Source organism: Solea solea, chromosome 19, assembly GCF_958295425.1.
Source record: "Solea solea chromosome 19, fSolSol10.1, whole genome shotgun sequence".
NCBI lineage: Eukaryota > Metazoa > Chordata > Actinopteri > Pleuronectiformes > Soleidae > Solea > Solea solea.
In genome coordinates, this window is record NC_081152.1 from 18,106,115 (window position 1) to 18,120,675 (window position 14,561).

General features: G+C 39.1%; 1 protein-coding gene across 3 annotated transcripts in view; it reads right to left on the bottom strand.

The window, feature by feature from the left end:
• Positions 1 to 25: 25 nt before the first annotated feature.
• LOC131446159 (protein unc-13 homolog B-like) overlaps positions 26 to 14,561 on the bottom strand; it is a 62,960-nt gene continuing 48,424 nt past the window's right edge. For 2 of the 3 annotated variants that reach the window (XM_058617214.1, XM_058617213.1), the window contains 16 exons: positions 13,753 to 13,883; positions 13,474 to 13,559; positions 12,941 to 13,067; positions 12,757 to 12,853; positions 12,501 to 12,644; positions 12,207 to 12,284; positions 11,825 to 11,902; positions 7,741 to 7,829; positions 7,492 to 7,638; positions 7,173 to 7,296; positions 7,018 to 7,071; positions 6,479 to 6,556; positions 5,699 to 5,846; positions 4,388 to 4,480; positions 4,116 to 4,275; positions 26 to 2,930 (listed from right to left, as the gene is read on the bottom strand). In XM_058617214.1, coding sequence (XP_058473197.1) covers positions 2,645 to 2,930; positions 4,116 to 4,275; positions 4,388 to 4,480; positions 5,699 to 5,846; positions 6,479 to 6,556; positions 7,018 to 7,071; positions 7,173 to 7,296; positions 7,492 to 7,638; positions 7,741 to 7,829; positions 11,825 to 11,902; positions 12,207 to 12,284; positions 12,501 to 12,644; positions 12,757 to 12,853; positions 12,941 to 13,067; positions 13,474 to 13,559; positions 13,753 to 13,883 — 1,920 coding nt within the window. In that variant the 3' untranslated portion in view covers positions 26 to 2,644. Of the gene's footprint in view, positions 2,931 to 4,115; positions 4,276 to 4,387; positions 4,481 to 4,527; positions 4,737 to 5,698; positions 5,847 to 6,478; positions 6,557 to 7,017; positions 7,072 to 7,172; positions 7,297 to 7,491; positions 7,639 to 7,740; positions 7,830 to 11,824; positions 11,903 to 12,206; positions 12,285 to 12,500; positions 12,645 to 12,756; positions 12,854 to 12,940; positions 13,068 to 13,473; positions 13,560 to 13,752; positions 13,884 to 14,561 lie in introns of those variants that run through there. The other variant, XM_058617215.1, reaches the window with a different exon arrangement.

Here is a 14,561-nt window from a genome sequence, read left to right on the forward strand (position 1 = left end):
TGTCATGTTAAGAAGAAAAAAAACACATGTAAACACATTTATATATGAACAACTCAAATACTTTATACAAAAATTCATTAGTTTACATGATGACGGTACAAAGAAAACACCAGAGGAAACAAATGCAGATACTGTGACTGTGATTGCAGAGATACAGTGTTTGTGCAAAAGGGTTCACAAATGAAGGAAAACACGGAAAAAATATTATTAATAACAATAAAAAAAACAAAGACAACTTTGCAAATTGGCACAAGGAACATATATATATAGAGAGAGAATGGCTATGAAGTATTTACTGTGATAAACAAATACATAAATTAATAAAGAAATTATTCACAAGGGGTGAGTGAATTTGTAACAAAGTGTGTGATTTTTGTGGGTGTGTTATTCACATATTTAGGCAAAAATATCCCTTCTTTTTTAAAATGTAACACTTTAATATTGACTGGCACTGAGCGTCTCACTGCATATGATTCCTGTCCTTAAAACTCAAAAAAACATCAACACAGCATCATCATTATCAAGGAAAAAGGAAAAAAAGAGATTTATTACAACGTCAAAGATTTAAAATAAAAAATACTACATAAGGAAAAACGTGTTTGTTTGACATCGCAAAAACTCATTTCTGAGAAACACGTGGAGAGAATTTTTTAAAAAAAATTTTAACGTAAGTGTAATGCTGTCATGCCAGAAAAATAAAAATTAATTGGCAATACATAAAAAATTGCGTTTTTCCTACGAACCTTATGATACGATACTATAAATATTGTGGTACACAGTTATTTTTGATTAAAGGCCAAACACTACACAAAAGCTGCTTTATTCTCCTTTAACAGCAACTTTACTTTAATTTACCTCTGCTGCCACTTACTGGCTTTTTTCCAGCATTGCAACACAGGTGATGTTTATGACTTTAGACTACTGTCACGGCATTTGCTGCCATATTAATGCTGAATATTAGTAAGATAATTGTGTTTTTGTGAAACATTTTACATAATTAACATTTACCCTATTGTAACTTTCCCTTTAACATGATAAATTCTCACTTTATAACGTTAAATGTTTCAATTTGTGAGATCATTTATGACGTAATGTGGAACGTTTCGTTTCTTGTGACGAGGTGAAACATTCTACGCTATAATGAGATCATTTTAGGTTTGTATGCTGTAATAATAACGTGAAAAGTGACATTTTTCATGTTTTACTGCAATAGCTTTTTAGTTTTCTGGCGTGGCAGCGATTCACCTCCACAGACACGTGTCAATTATTTCGTTTTTGTCACCAAAGTTAAGGCCACTCAAAGGAAGAGAACAGAATGTAAACAACAAAATAAACCCATCAACACTGCCGCTGCTGCTGAGGAGCCTCGAGTAGTTTCTCTATTACTGTGAAAGACAGTTTTATTTAACTTTTTAACTTGTTAACTTGTTAATCCAAACAAACACGGTGAGGTCGTCACTTCTTTCGTTCAAAAAAGTGCAAATTCTCTGCACACAAAGTCCGTGTCCATCCAACAGTAAACACCATTAGTGAAAAGCACAGGCGTCAATAAATACGTATAAAAATAAATAAATAAAATGGCTGAACCATCCGGGGTTTTACAGTTGTTAATTGAGCTCAGAAATAAATAAAAAAACAAAAGAGGACACGATTTTCTCGTCTTAAATTGAAAATGAATTAGTATTAGTATAATATTTTTCCAGCAAAAGTTGAAAAGTGATTGATGCTTCTCCTGGGTATAAAAATAATAATAATGATAAAGGAGTAGAAAGAGAAGAGGGCAAGGCACACATCAATACTTAAAAAAAAATAATAATAATAATGGGGTAAAATTAAGAGGTTTTATATTATAAGTACCTTCTCATTAAGCCAGTGAGTCCAAAAGAAGTTTGTGTCATCCATAAATAACATCCATAAAACAAAGTTATAATCATTTACCAAACATTTTCCACGTTTTATGAACGCAAAATTATGTCGGAAAGGGATTTTAGGATTTGGGTCAGGATCGTTTTCTTGGTTTCCCGGAACAGGAAGTGTGGGAAACACAGCTTTAGGCAGTAAAAATGTGTCTAATAATTCGTTCATTAGTTGATTTAAAGACTCGCATTAACTCATTCACCGTCACAGTGGAGCTGAACTGGGTTCCTTTTTTTCTCACTTCACACGTTCACAGTTTTGCAGAGTGTAAGGCATCGGAACACACCGCCACACTGCGAAAGGGTTCACTGCACGACGACACTCTGGACGGAGGCGTGGGAACTTTGCTCCCCTCGAGGCTAAAGAGGATGAAAAATGAGCGGGTGAAGTGACAGGGTGAGTGTTCACTGCCTGGGTGAATAGCTGGTGAGTGTTGTGAAGTGAAGGTTGAGTGAGTCGGCGTCCGTGAGGTTGCTGTCGCTGTTGTTAATGCGAGTGTTTGTCCAAACGAGGCGCAGTCCCATTTCACCCCCTCATCCCTTCAACCACTTAGCCCTAACTCTGTGAATTCATGTGAAGGCGAATCTCGTTGTTGAGGTAGAGGGGAAGGTTGACGTTGTGAATAATAATTTTAAATGTGATTAACGACGTGTCGTGTTCTAGAAGGGGCTACATTTTACCAACGCTCCACCAAACAAGTCAAAGGCAGCTATGACGCCCTCTCGTCTCATCTGCCCTCCTCGGCCGACCGTGTCTCTGACTTGAGTCTCACGAACTCCTTTGCCACGTCGTCGTTGGAGCGCTGCGAGAGGATGCGCATGGCGGTGAGTCCGGTGTCGTCCATGTGGACACGCTGTCCCAGCGGACACCAGCAGGCGCAGTTGCCCTTCTCCATGACGTCCCGCAGCTGGATCACGGCCACGCCCACCACGCGGTCGGCACGGCCGAAGCAGTAGTCTTTGACGCAGACCTGCAGCTCGTAGCAGTCGAAGCCGTCCTGGTTGCCGAGGACGCTGGAGAGAGACGGAGAGACGGAGAAAAGTGGACATCTGCACTTTGGGCCACTTAATGACACATTCACCATGAAGCTGCTCTAAATACTGAGTTTATCTTTAAATACAGGCTTTTTATCAGAGTGCAGCGGCAACGGAAGTGAACTACAGCTGGACATACTCTTTAATTTAATTAAAGGGTGTATATGTAAAGTATTAGGGGTGTGGAGGGAAAATAATTTTTGTGTGGCGATATATCGCTTTTGAGAAACCAAGTATCGTTTTTTTTTATCATATCATTTGCATATCTGATGTTACAAATAAACATAAAAAGCATTAAAAAAATGTTTCAGTCCACTAGATGGTGCCAAGTGCGACAATAATAAGCTGTAAAAACATTATATATGTTAAATATCCACCTATAATGAGTATAAAAGAGAGAATGTTAGTGCTAACCTTTTGGTTTTGCTTCCTAGTCTGGTAGAGAGTGATCCACATTGGCATGTCTGTTTTCCAACACCTCTCTGCTTTGAGCTGTTAATATTTGAATACATTGCCACTGTATACTCTCCTGTTTACTGATACTGTTTTCTCACCTGGTTGAGACCTTTTTGAGAGGAGCACTGAGGCTTTTTATGTTTGTTTAGGCATCTTTATGTTGCTGGCAATCTCAGTGTGGAAATGTTGCCAAACTGTGTCACTGGGTGTTTCATTTAACACATTTCCGTGGTCTCTGATGACACATCATGGTCATTTTATGACTTTATTTCATACATTTCTCTGCATATACTGTATATCACCACATTAGGTGTGCAATCCAACCAATGAGATGCCAGAAAAGCAGTACAGTTTAAAGTAAACATTAATATTAACAAATGTCACACTGAAACATCGAATCATCAGCTTCTTATAGTGAGTTGGAGTTTGAATATTGTAGGTGTTAATATGGAAAATATACATGTTGTGTACACACACCTGCCACTTTATTAGGTACACCTGGTTAACTACTCATTAAAGGTCAATTTTAAGGACGTTTGAATAAATTATTAATCACTTAAAAACAAAAATAATTTCGTTTTAGTAGCCTTTGAATCAGCGTTTCTTATGTACTTTAACCAAGGAGCTTCTTCTTGAGATAATGTTCACAAGAACATTATGAACCAAATATTATGTTCATACCCAGCTTGTTTTTTTTACTTTACTTACAAGTGGAAGGTCTCGTTGAACTTTGGAGACCAGCTGTTGTTCTTAGATTTGGTCTGGAATTTGCGTTTCTTGTCGCTAAGGTGAGGCCCGATTATGGTGATTTCCACGAAGGGGCGGAACATTCCGGATGTCTGCCATTTCAGATCACTGGCTCCTATGACTGCAGTAACACGAGGGAGGAAGAAGAAGAAGAAGGAGAAGAAGAATACCTTCAGCTCAGTAAAAACAACAACATATTTTTAAAATGATTTCATGAAAAAGCTCAAACTGACCTTTGGCTATAACCTTTCGCTCTTTGTTCCCAGGGTGAGTGTACAACTCAATCTGGACCGACACCTCACCAATCGGCTGGTTCACGCCCGCACCTGGTTAACGCAGATACAAACACACCTGTGAGTTTTCATTGAGCTCCGTTTTGACTCAGAGTCAGTACATGAGAGGGTTAATGCAGGTGTGAACGGCTGATTTGATGGAGCCGATCGAGTGAAACATGATGTACAAATGTAGAGTGAGTGGGGGAGGGAGGGTAATGAAAATCTGGTGGGTGACTTTGAGGAAACCTACCCCTACTGGGCTGAATTTTGTCACTCGGTGTTAACCTAATACCCTTCCCATTGTGCACTAGCACAGACGCAGCACAGGAGATAAGAAGAAGACACGTCAACAGAGAACAGTTTTAAAAACACAGCATATACAGTACGACCAGCGCTGAAAGAGGAATGTATTGCCTTCCATTTTCTAATTATTGTACAGTAACTGCTCTTGATAGAATATAATCCTTTATTACATAAGAATGTAATACAAAATGATTCCATAAACATAAACAAATAGAGGTGAATAAATTATGTAAAAAAAACAACAACATGGAATTATTTTAAATCATGCATAGTGCATTAGTAGTTACTGCACACATGTATACATGAAACTGTGGTGGGGGAGGGAGAGAGACAGCAGGAAGAAAACCGTCCTTCAGTCTGGAGGAGACACATTTCAGGAAACTGTGGTGTCCTCTAGAGGGCAGCAGTGGAGACAAGTGGTGTTGTTTCAACCGCCTGTTTGTTCAATTTGTTCAATTTAATTATCTATGTACTGTATCTCGCGAAGTATCCATCTAGCTAGCTGACAAAGTATCTACCTAGCTAGCTAGCTAACTAAGTATCTACCTAGCTAGCTAGCTGACTAAGTATCTACCTACCAACCTACCTAGCTTACCTTGCCTTACCTATCTTACATTGTTATAGGTATTTATCTTTATTTTGATAATCTGTCTGTCTGTCTATCTATCTATCTATCTATCTATCTATCTATCTATCTATCTATCTATCTATCTATCTATCTATAATGGCATCACCTGCTTGGCAATGGAACAGATTCTGACTCTCAATGTCAGGACTTTTTATTCAAACATATATTACTCGGTTGGCGCCCTCTCCTGGTCTCATATGGGAAATGCTTTTTGCATGAAATAACACTGTAAGATGAAGTGGCTCAAACGAACAAGACGGTGTAGGTGAGAGTCGACAACAGACGTCCCTTTCACTTGTTTTTTTCAATAATTTTAGATTCTAATCTGGACTACTAACCTTGAGCATGCTGCGTGGTGACAAACGTCTTGATGAGCGTGTCTGTCGTCTGAGTGTAGAGGGACAGAGCGTGACGCAGAGACGATAGCTCGGGACTTTTCTCCAGGAAAGCCTTCTTCAGTCCGTTGCCCCCGGCGTGGAAGTATTGCTGCGGAGGAAACAGGGAAGTAACTTTAAGAGTAAGAAAGCTCTGGAGAAACGACTGAAGGTTTTGGTTAACATGCTTGAGAGAAGTTTTGATTGATTTCAGACTTTTGGGGGCTATTTCAGGTAAATTAAGTAATTTTCTATTTAGAAAATTGTCCACTTGGAAGCTTTAACAGGCCCCTCAGTCTTTTTAACATGTTGCCATGTTGGTGTTATATATAAAACCTGCCCATGTCAGTAGCTAGAAAAGAAAACAACATTATTTTTAGGGTAACTGATATATTCCAAATACTAGTCGGTCATTTTCACCAAGCCTAAACATTCCTACATGTGTTTCAAACTCTAAAAACTCTAAACATACTTTGACCACAAACTAATGAAATAGTTGAGTTCTTCATTTGTCCATGTCCTTACCCATAACTGCCACATTGTATGGCAGATAGTTGATGGCGTTTTACATTATACATTATATATAATATGAAAATACAGATTAAAAACTTATTTCAGCACTTAGGTCAATTATACGTAAAGTTCACCCATTCATCCCGTCTCTATCAACTCTCAGTGCGCCCTGATTAATGAATGAACAGTTGATGAAGCTAACGTGGTTTCACTGGGCCAAGACGAACTGACCTTGACGGTGTCCAGGCCCACGTCCATGACGGCACACTGTCTGGGAGAAAGGCTTTTAGCCTCCCCGGCCATGTGATCCTGCACATTTAAACAAACACAGCACACATGAGTCACTTAAAAGACGGTTAAACTGACTTTTTATAGATTTTTGAATAGGCAAACCAGCCATTTCCAAGAGATATGAGAGATAAATGAATCACAACTTAATTATAATACATGAAAAACTATTTAGACTATTCAGCTAATTTGTTTGGTGACCCAAAATTAACTTCTTGTGACCCATTTGTGGGTCCTGCATTAAAATAACACACATCTTGTCAAAGAAAATGTTACCAATTACAACTCATAAGGAAATATATGGCAAAAGTTCACTGAGAGAAAGAGTAGGTGGCGCTAAAGGCCAGGTCATCGTAGTAGAAGGACATGAAGGTGCAAATCACAGCTGCTTCAAAAAATCTATTATTGTGGTAATAGCTTTGCTTTTCCCTCCTACTGAATAATTCTGTGGTCAGATCTTCAGAGTCAAGTTTCTTTTGTACCTTGAGTTTGGAGAGTTGACCAAGCTCTTTGGCAGCCGAGAGGATCTGAGCTCCCTGATTGAAATAAAAAAAGAAAAAACGGGGTGACTCAGGGTGAGAATTCTGTTTTACTTTTTTTGGAGAAATCAACAAATGCCGAAAGCAAAGTGACTCACAAAGGTGTCGCTGCCCTGCGGCAGGACGATAGTCTTCTCCAGGCTGCTCATCACGATCCTCCAGAGCTCCTTCAGCACACGCTTCAGCACGGTTTTCTCACAGACGGTGGCGAACAGTGTCAGCCTGTGGTAACACACAAACACACAAATACATACAGGTTATAAGTGGTGTGTTAACACTCCACGGGTGTCTGTGTTACAATTTAAGCCAGAAACATTACACACTTTTAGTTTTCTGCTAGATGAAATGAAACAATTTAAGGGTCGTACATTCAATTTCTGTCAAAAAAACCTCACACATCTTTCTTAATCCACTCACTTTCCATCCAGGAAATCCATGAGTGGCCTCAGCATGTTGTCCGAGTCGCCTTCCACCTGGTTTTTGTTGCTGTCGTTGAGCGGCCCTTTGATCTGGAACAGCAGAGACGCCATCTGCCGCATGCAGTCGTTAATACGACTCTGGAAACTTGACAGAAAAAAAAACGATAGCGACAGATCAGTGACAAATGCAAGTGAAATTCACTGGAAAAAGTGAACGTAAAAGGATGAAGAGTGTGTATTTATTTACCTGTTGCCAAACGTGCTGCTGAGCTCATCCAGAACGTTGTTCAGCTTCACCTGCAGGTCGTTCAAGAGGTCACTGGCCTCCACGTCCATCTGTGCAGAGACAGACAGACACAAGAAGGAGAGGATTTTTGTTTAAAACTGACTTAGGGCCATACATTTATATATTATTTAGTTCAGCAGTGTCGCAACAGCTTGAAAAAAATCCCCATTGGATTCAAAAACTTTCCAAAAACATTGAAAATACAGGTTAATCATTTCTTCTCAGGAAGGAAAGTTTGTCCAAGCTCCTCCCTGACACAGAGAACTACAAAATCCTCTCAGAACAGTTAATTTAATATCAGTTTTTGGCCAGAAATACCACACATTTCCTTTGATACGTGGTTTGTTTCATGACACAAGAGCTAAAATAATAAAATAATGTTATTGTTTTACACCACTTCATTAAAGAATATGCTCAACCATCCAGCCAGTCATTAGCATTCATATGGGATGCACTCATTGACCCCTTTATAAGTTTAAAGTGCTTGTTAACATAGATTTGATAATAGAGTTAAAAGCCAATATCAGCCGTGATTTTAGTGATTTAATAAACATGGTGTCAGACAGGTTCATCTCTGTGTTTCAGAAATATCCTATTTTCTGGGATTTTCATGCACAACCACGGCTAGTGTTTACAAAGTTTGGCCGGTAAAAAGAGAAAATATCCAGTGAGCGGCAGAGGTCTCAGACAGGAAACAAGGTAGAAGATCATCCTTAAACGCATAACATGTCGAACCTGGAGGAAGATGTCTTCTGTACCTAATAAAGCGGCCTTTAATGTAATTCGCCTGTGATCTTTGTATTTGCGCTCATGAAACTTCCACACACACTCTGATCCTAGTTTGTGAAGAGAAGACAGAAGCACAAACTTAAAAATCTAACACACATGAGCACAAACCCACCTTTTTACGACCGGTCTCCAACTTTCAATGGGAGCACATTGAAAAAAAAATGAAAAGTTTAACAATGCAAAAGCTGCATTTTCTTACAAACAGCGAGTCTCACAAGTACATGGCACAGGGAACCAGTGGGGAAGAAAAAGAAAAACATTTTTTTTTATAATTTACATGATATTACACTTTATAGTTGAGTTAAACCAGGTTAAACAACCAAATAAAGTGTCCCTGAAGGATGGATGAAGCCACAGTGTGTGGCTCATTAAGTCAATGATCCTCTGGCCCCTTTGATTCATGACCTGTCAGGGTTTTTATGGGGAAACATTAGTGACGGGAGACTGAGACGAAGGGAAAACTTCATGTGAAAGAGAAATGAGCTCTGGTTTTAAACGTTGAGTGTGTTTTGTAATAAAATGCACGACTCTGTTCACCTACACTCACCTTCTTTTCCTCTAATGCTTTCTCAGTCTGTGGCAGCACAGATAAAGATGGAGGGCGACACAAGACAACCTCAATTAAGGGCGATTTTTCACTTAAATTACACGTGATCTAATGGCGTTATAGAAAGATATAACCTTGCATGGAGAATGTATAACCTACCTTTTTTACTGGTGCATCCAACTTTGAGTGGGAGGGAATGAAAAATGACAAATAAAACAAAAATAAAAAGCACATGAAATGAAATTAAAAGGTGCGGTTTTGTTTTTGAAAAAGGGAAAACAAGTGAGGAAAACCGAGGGAAAGGTCAAAGGTCGACGTGAGATCACCACAGACTATTTGCAACAAACTCCACCATGAATGACAACACAAGGATTTCTCATTTTAGAAGGACTGAACGTCACTGTGATGTAAACAGGAGCAGGAAAAACGAGGAAAACAACTCTGACTGGAACAAACCTCAACCTCAATTTTCTCCCCTTCCTCCCTCACTTCCTCCTCCTCCTCCTCCTCCTCCTCCTCACTCTCCTCAAACTATGAGTGGCAGTGAAAAAAACAACAAAAAATGTCAACATTTTAGTTCTCATAAAAATACCTTAACTTCATTCAATAAAGTTGGTCCTTAAAGCTGATTTTGAAGCCTGTATTGTGTCGTCAATTATTCATGTCACACAAGAGGTGACATGAATTTATTTGAATATGCGGTCACGTGTCAATCACATGACGGCATATGCAGAGAACTTGCCTGCCATGCAAGTGTTTTACTGCCGTGCTAAAAAAAGAAAGAAAAAAATGTATTTCATGTTAATTATTTTAGTTTTATGGTATAAAAATTGATTTATGGACTTGTGGTTGCTGAACCTCCATCAACCACTTTGTCCTTTTAGACTCATGTAAGAAATTTTAGCGAAAATCTTAAAGCAATTTAATGCAAAGGTACCAGGTGTAGTATTAGTGAGAGGGAATTTATCACTTCAGTGATGACAGAATGAGAAGAATAGAATAGAATAGAATAGAATAGAATAGAATAGAATTTTGCTCTGAAAACACAATGCAAATAAGATAAGAAGTGCTCATAAAACAAGAAATAGAAAGTAAAGACATTGTAAAAGACAAAGACAGTAAGGCTGACACAGACAGAAGGGTTAAATTACATTAAAAACCTTGTTTTTCTTTCCACCAGTAAAGAATCATTTCTAGAGAAAATAAACATGCTGTCCTGACTTTGACAGTGACCTTTAACCTTTGAACCATAAAATCTGAATCTGCTCATCCTCGAGTCCAAATGAACTCTTACAGTGAATCTCAGAATGAATGTGTGAATCGCATTTGATGTTTTCTGCTGAAAAATATGACAATTTAAATCACACATTCACGGACACTTATTGAAGATGTTTTTTTTGGAATCATTAAACTTATTTAACAACATGTATAAAATGAGATTGTTGTTAACGATCAAAGAGAGAGTAGCTTAGTGGTAAAGCGAGCCGTCTTTCAACTCCACGATTGTGGGTTTGATTCCCAGCTCCGCTAGTCTACTGTACATGCACATTGCTCCTGACTGCTGTGCAAAAGTGTGAGTGAATGAGTGAATGGCAAAAGTGTAGTCGACAGCAACAATATAAAAGCACTATATAAATACAGACCTTTTAGTGGAAATGGCTATTTTTTTCTATTAAAAATAATGTTATATATTACAAAAATGTCAGGGTTGGGATACAGTTTCGTCAACTTTCAGTAATGAATGTGTGAAACACAGATTTACAGGAGATCAATACAGGGGATTTGTGGTCAGAGGCATTTGCCATACATATTTATTTGGTTAACTCATATTACTATGAGGAGGAAAAAACACTTTTTTTTCAGTGTTGAGAAACAACTTGTTTACAGACTCAGGTGCACATGAATCAATTACTCTTCAAAATGGTTATAGTGTGATCTTGAATCGAGTGATTTCTCAGCCTTTCACCTCCAACATCACCTCATGTGACGCGTGTTGTGATTCCGCACTCTACAAAGAGCTGAACTGACAAACTAATCTGAATTCCTAAAATAAATAAAAATAATCCACTAACGCTACTGCTCAGCTACATGGATATAAAACCTACCTCCTCCTCTCCTGCCTCCTTCTCCTCCATCACCGCCTCCTCTGCTTCTTCCTCCTCCACCACTTCATCTTGCTTTAATTGTGAAGCGAATGACACACTGAATGAAACTCTGGCTAAAATCTACTGCACTACGTCTACGCTTAACGTGATAAAGAGGCAAATGAGTGAGAGCAGAGAGAAGTCACAGCTCACTGCAGCTACAGTTAGGACATTAATGCTAAGGACGATATGAAGACACTCTGTCTCTGTGTCTCTAGTCTGTTGGGAAGAACAAGGACGAGTCTCTGTATTAATCCAAGGAAATCTAGTATTATGATGCCGCCTATGTCCTAATCCAGAACTACCAACTACTCATCTACTTCACAAGTCATTAAACTACCACTAATGTACATACCAGCGCCTCCTCTGTTGCAGTCTGATACGCAACACACACACACACACACACAGATGCTAAAATGCAACTTTCATGGATGATTAAGAACTCTTTAGTTCTTTTGTGAATTTACAATCCATAAATTGTCCTATTTGGTTTTATCAGTGAGCCAGTGTCCTGATGCTGTATCACATTAAATTAAAGGGTTGATTTTTAAGTTTCCAGACCAACCTGTTTGCCGCCCATCGACTCAAACATCTTCTCCAGCTGGATCCTCAACTGCTGCACGTTATTCATCAGGACGCAGGGCTGCGAGGAGAGGCGAGATACAGAGTGAGATTACACTGCTGCAACAACTCACAAATGTAAAATACTGAATACACTCAAATTGAATTTTGAATTTAATCTGTGCATCTGTAAGCCGGATCTACAACAGGTAAGCCCTGATTTGTGATGGGCCTTAAAGGAGGGGGACAGTGGGCCATGAGAGGTCATAAAGTTCAGATGTAGATTTTCTGCCTGTTTTCTAAATAAATAACATAAAAGTTCAGGTGTTGGTTGGGCTGCAGAAGATCTTCATGATGGCTGTGTGACAGAAAACATATCAACTTACAATCTTCTCCTTGTCAATATACGAGGGGAAACTCTTGGTCAGGATGGCACTGTACTGCAGCAGGACTTTGGCAATTGTCTGTGAAAAATAAAGAGATATCAAAATAAAGGTGACAGAAAGAAACCCTCAGAGAGTTCAGGGTGTTACCCTAGCCTTTTGCCCTCTGTCAGCAGGGATTGGAACGAGCTTCTCGACATAGACTTAATCAGCATTTTGTGAATGAGTGAAACAAACATTAATGTTTAAAAGGTCCCGACTACATTTTAACACTGGGATTTGTTAACACGACGTTACCTTGGAGAAGCGTCGGCTGTACTGAGCCATGACGTCCGGGTCCGGACATTCCAGTTTCTTGATGATCTCAAAACTCTGGTTGAGCTGCGTGAAGATGTCGACCACAGAGCAGGAGAACAGAGCGTGTTCAGACGTCTGCTGGAACTGAGGAAACCATGGACAGGAGGGAAAAGAAACACACAAAATGATATTGTTATGTTTACGAGTCCATAAGCAGAAGCAACAACACATGAGAGTTAACATTTATTTTTCTTACGCCATCTTTTTTGTCTCTCTCCAGAGCTCCATGCATGAACTCGACAGATACGTCCTCATTTTCATCCAACCACTGCAGCACAAACTGTAGGAACCATCTACACAGAAAAATTACACAACATTATCAAAATATGTATTTCCCTAACAGCTAATATTATGATCCAACAAAAGAAAAACGCTCTTACGATGGATAGTCGGGAACGACGTCCTTGAAGTTTGGCAGCTCCCTGACATACTCGTTGTAGAGCCACTTGACCTTGAAGTGCAGGTTCATGTAGTCGGTGCTTTTACACAGTCTGTGCTTCTCGTGCTCTGCAGATACAACGACAAGAAGAACGTGTGAGGTTTCTGATGAGAAGCTGAACCACCTTCACTGAAGCCCTCTCTCAGTTGTTTACCGTTTCCCCCTGCTTTCCTCTCGTCATGCTAAGTTTAATAACTTCAATAGCTTCACACTGTATTTACAGACATGTAACATGGAGGGAAATGAGCTTGATTTCTGAAAATATCACATAGTCCATGAGCGCAAACAGACTCAGCATCATGTGACAGCATTTTCTACAGAAGCAACAGATGGCAGAATTTATGTATAAATAACGAGACCTTGTAATCTCTAAAGAAGTTAATTCCAAAGGAAAACACCCTTCTTGTGAAAAGCTAAAATCTATTTTGCTTAGCATTTAAATAATCAGGTAAAGTGCCTGGTGCTGGTGCTTACCTTCCATAGCGTACTTCATGTCCTGAGCAAACAACGTCCACATGACCTCTGCTGACACCTTCCCCACGCTCAGTTCTTGAGGAAACCTGAGCGACAAACATGTAAATAATTAAAATTCAGAACATCATGACGGGTTTGGTCCTTGTTTGTCTGGGTTACAGTTTAACATCGATTTGGAGTCAGCGGGTATACACTGTGTATCTATAACTTGTTATATATTTAGTGTCAATGGGACACATGACATCATAGCTACTGAGAACGAAAGATATTTATACTGACTGGTTCAGCACGGGTGTGTAGGAATTCCTGTCCTCTTCGATGATGGAGACGATGAGCATGATGAGTTTAGGCCAGAAGTCCAGGTTCTTGATGTTTGGGCCCTGCTCTTCCAAAGGCAGCTCCTCCTTATTCTATTAAAAAACAAAAACAACGCAGGTGCAAAACTGAATCTTTAATGATTTGAAAATGTTGTAATATCATCGATTGGTAAGCAGACCTAAAGTTGGATTACCAACTCGAAAAAATCATAGCAACCTCAACATAAACCGCAACATAGGATCCCAAGATGGCTGTGTCACTTACATGAAGAGTTAAAACACCTTACTACTTTTACTATTAATTCCACTTTTGTCTTATTTGTTTCACATTAAGTCAGTCATAAACATAGTATTGTAATTATCAATGGGTTTTTGCTAACAATTGCTAGCTTGAGACACTGTGAACTTAGAGGTGAGGTCCCAGTTCTGACTTACAATGTAAAATGGAATGCACTAATAGTTCCCACCTCATACCTAAGAATAACAGGAGAAGCCACTAAACGGTGGAATTAGCCATTAGCAACAAAAACAGAACAAACTCCAGACCAGTAGTAACAGGTCTCTCTTGAAAATGAGACCCTGTGTCTCAAAATATAAATAAAAGTAAAAAAAAAAGTGTATTTTAAGATTTGTCAGCTTAAATAATTGTATATTTTCAAGTTCAGGGATTGTGGGACAAGGAAGAATCTGAATGGCACTCAGAATGCTAACAACCAGGCACAAGCTAAACTGGGAAACCAGCACTAAGCTAAAAAGGGGCAGATTGCCACC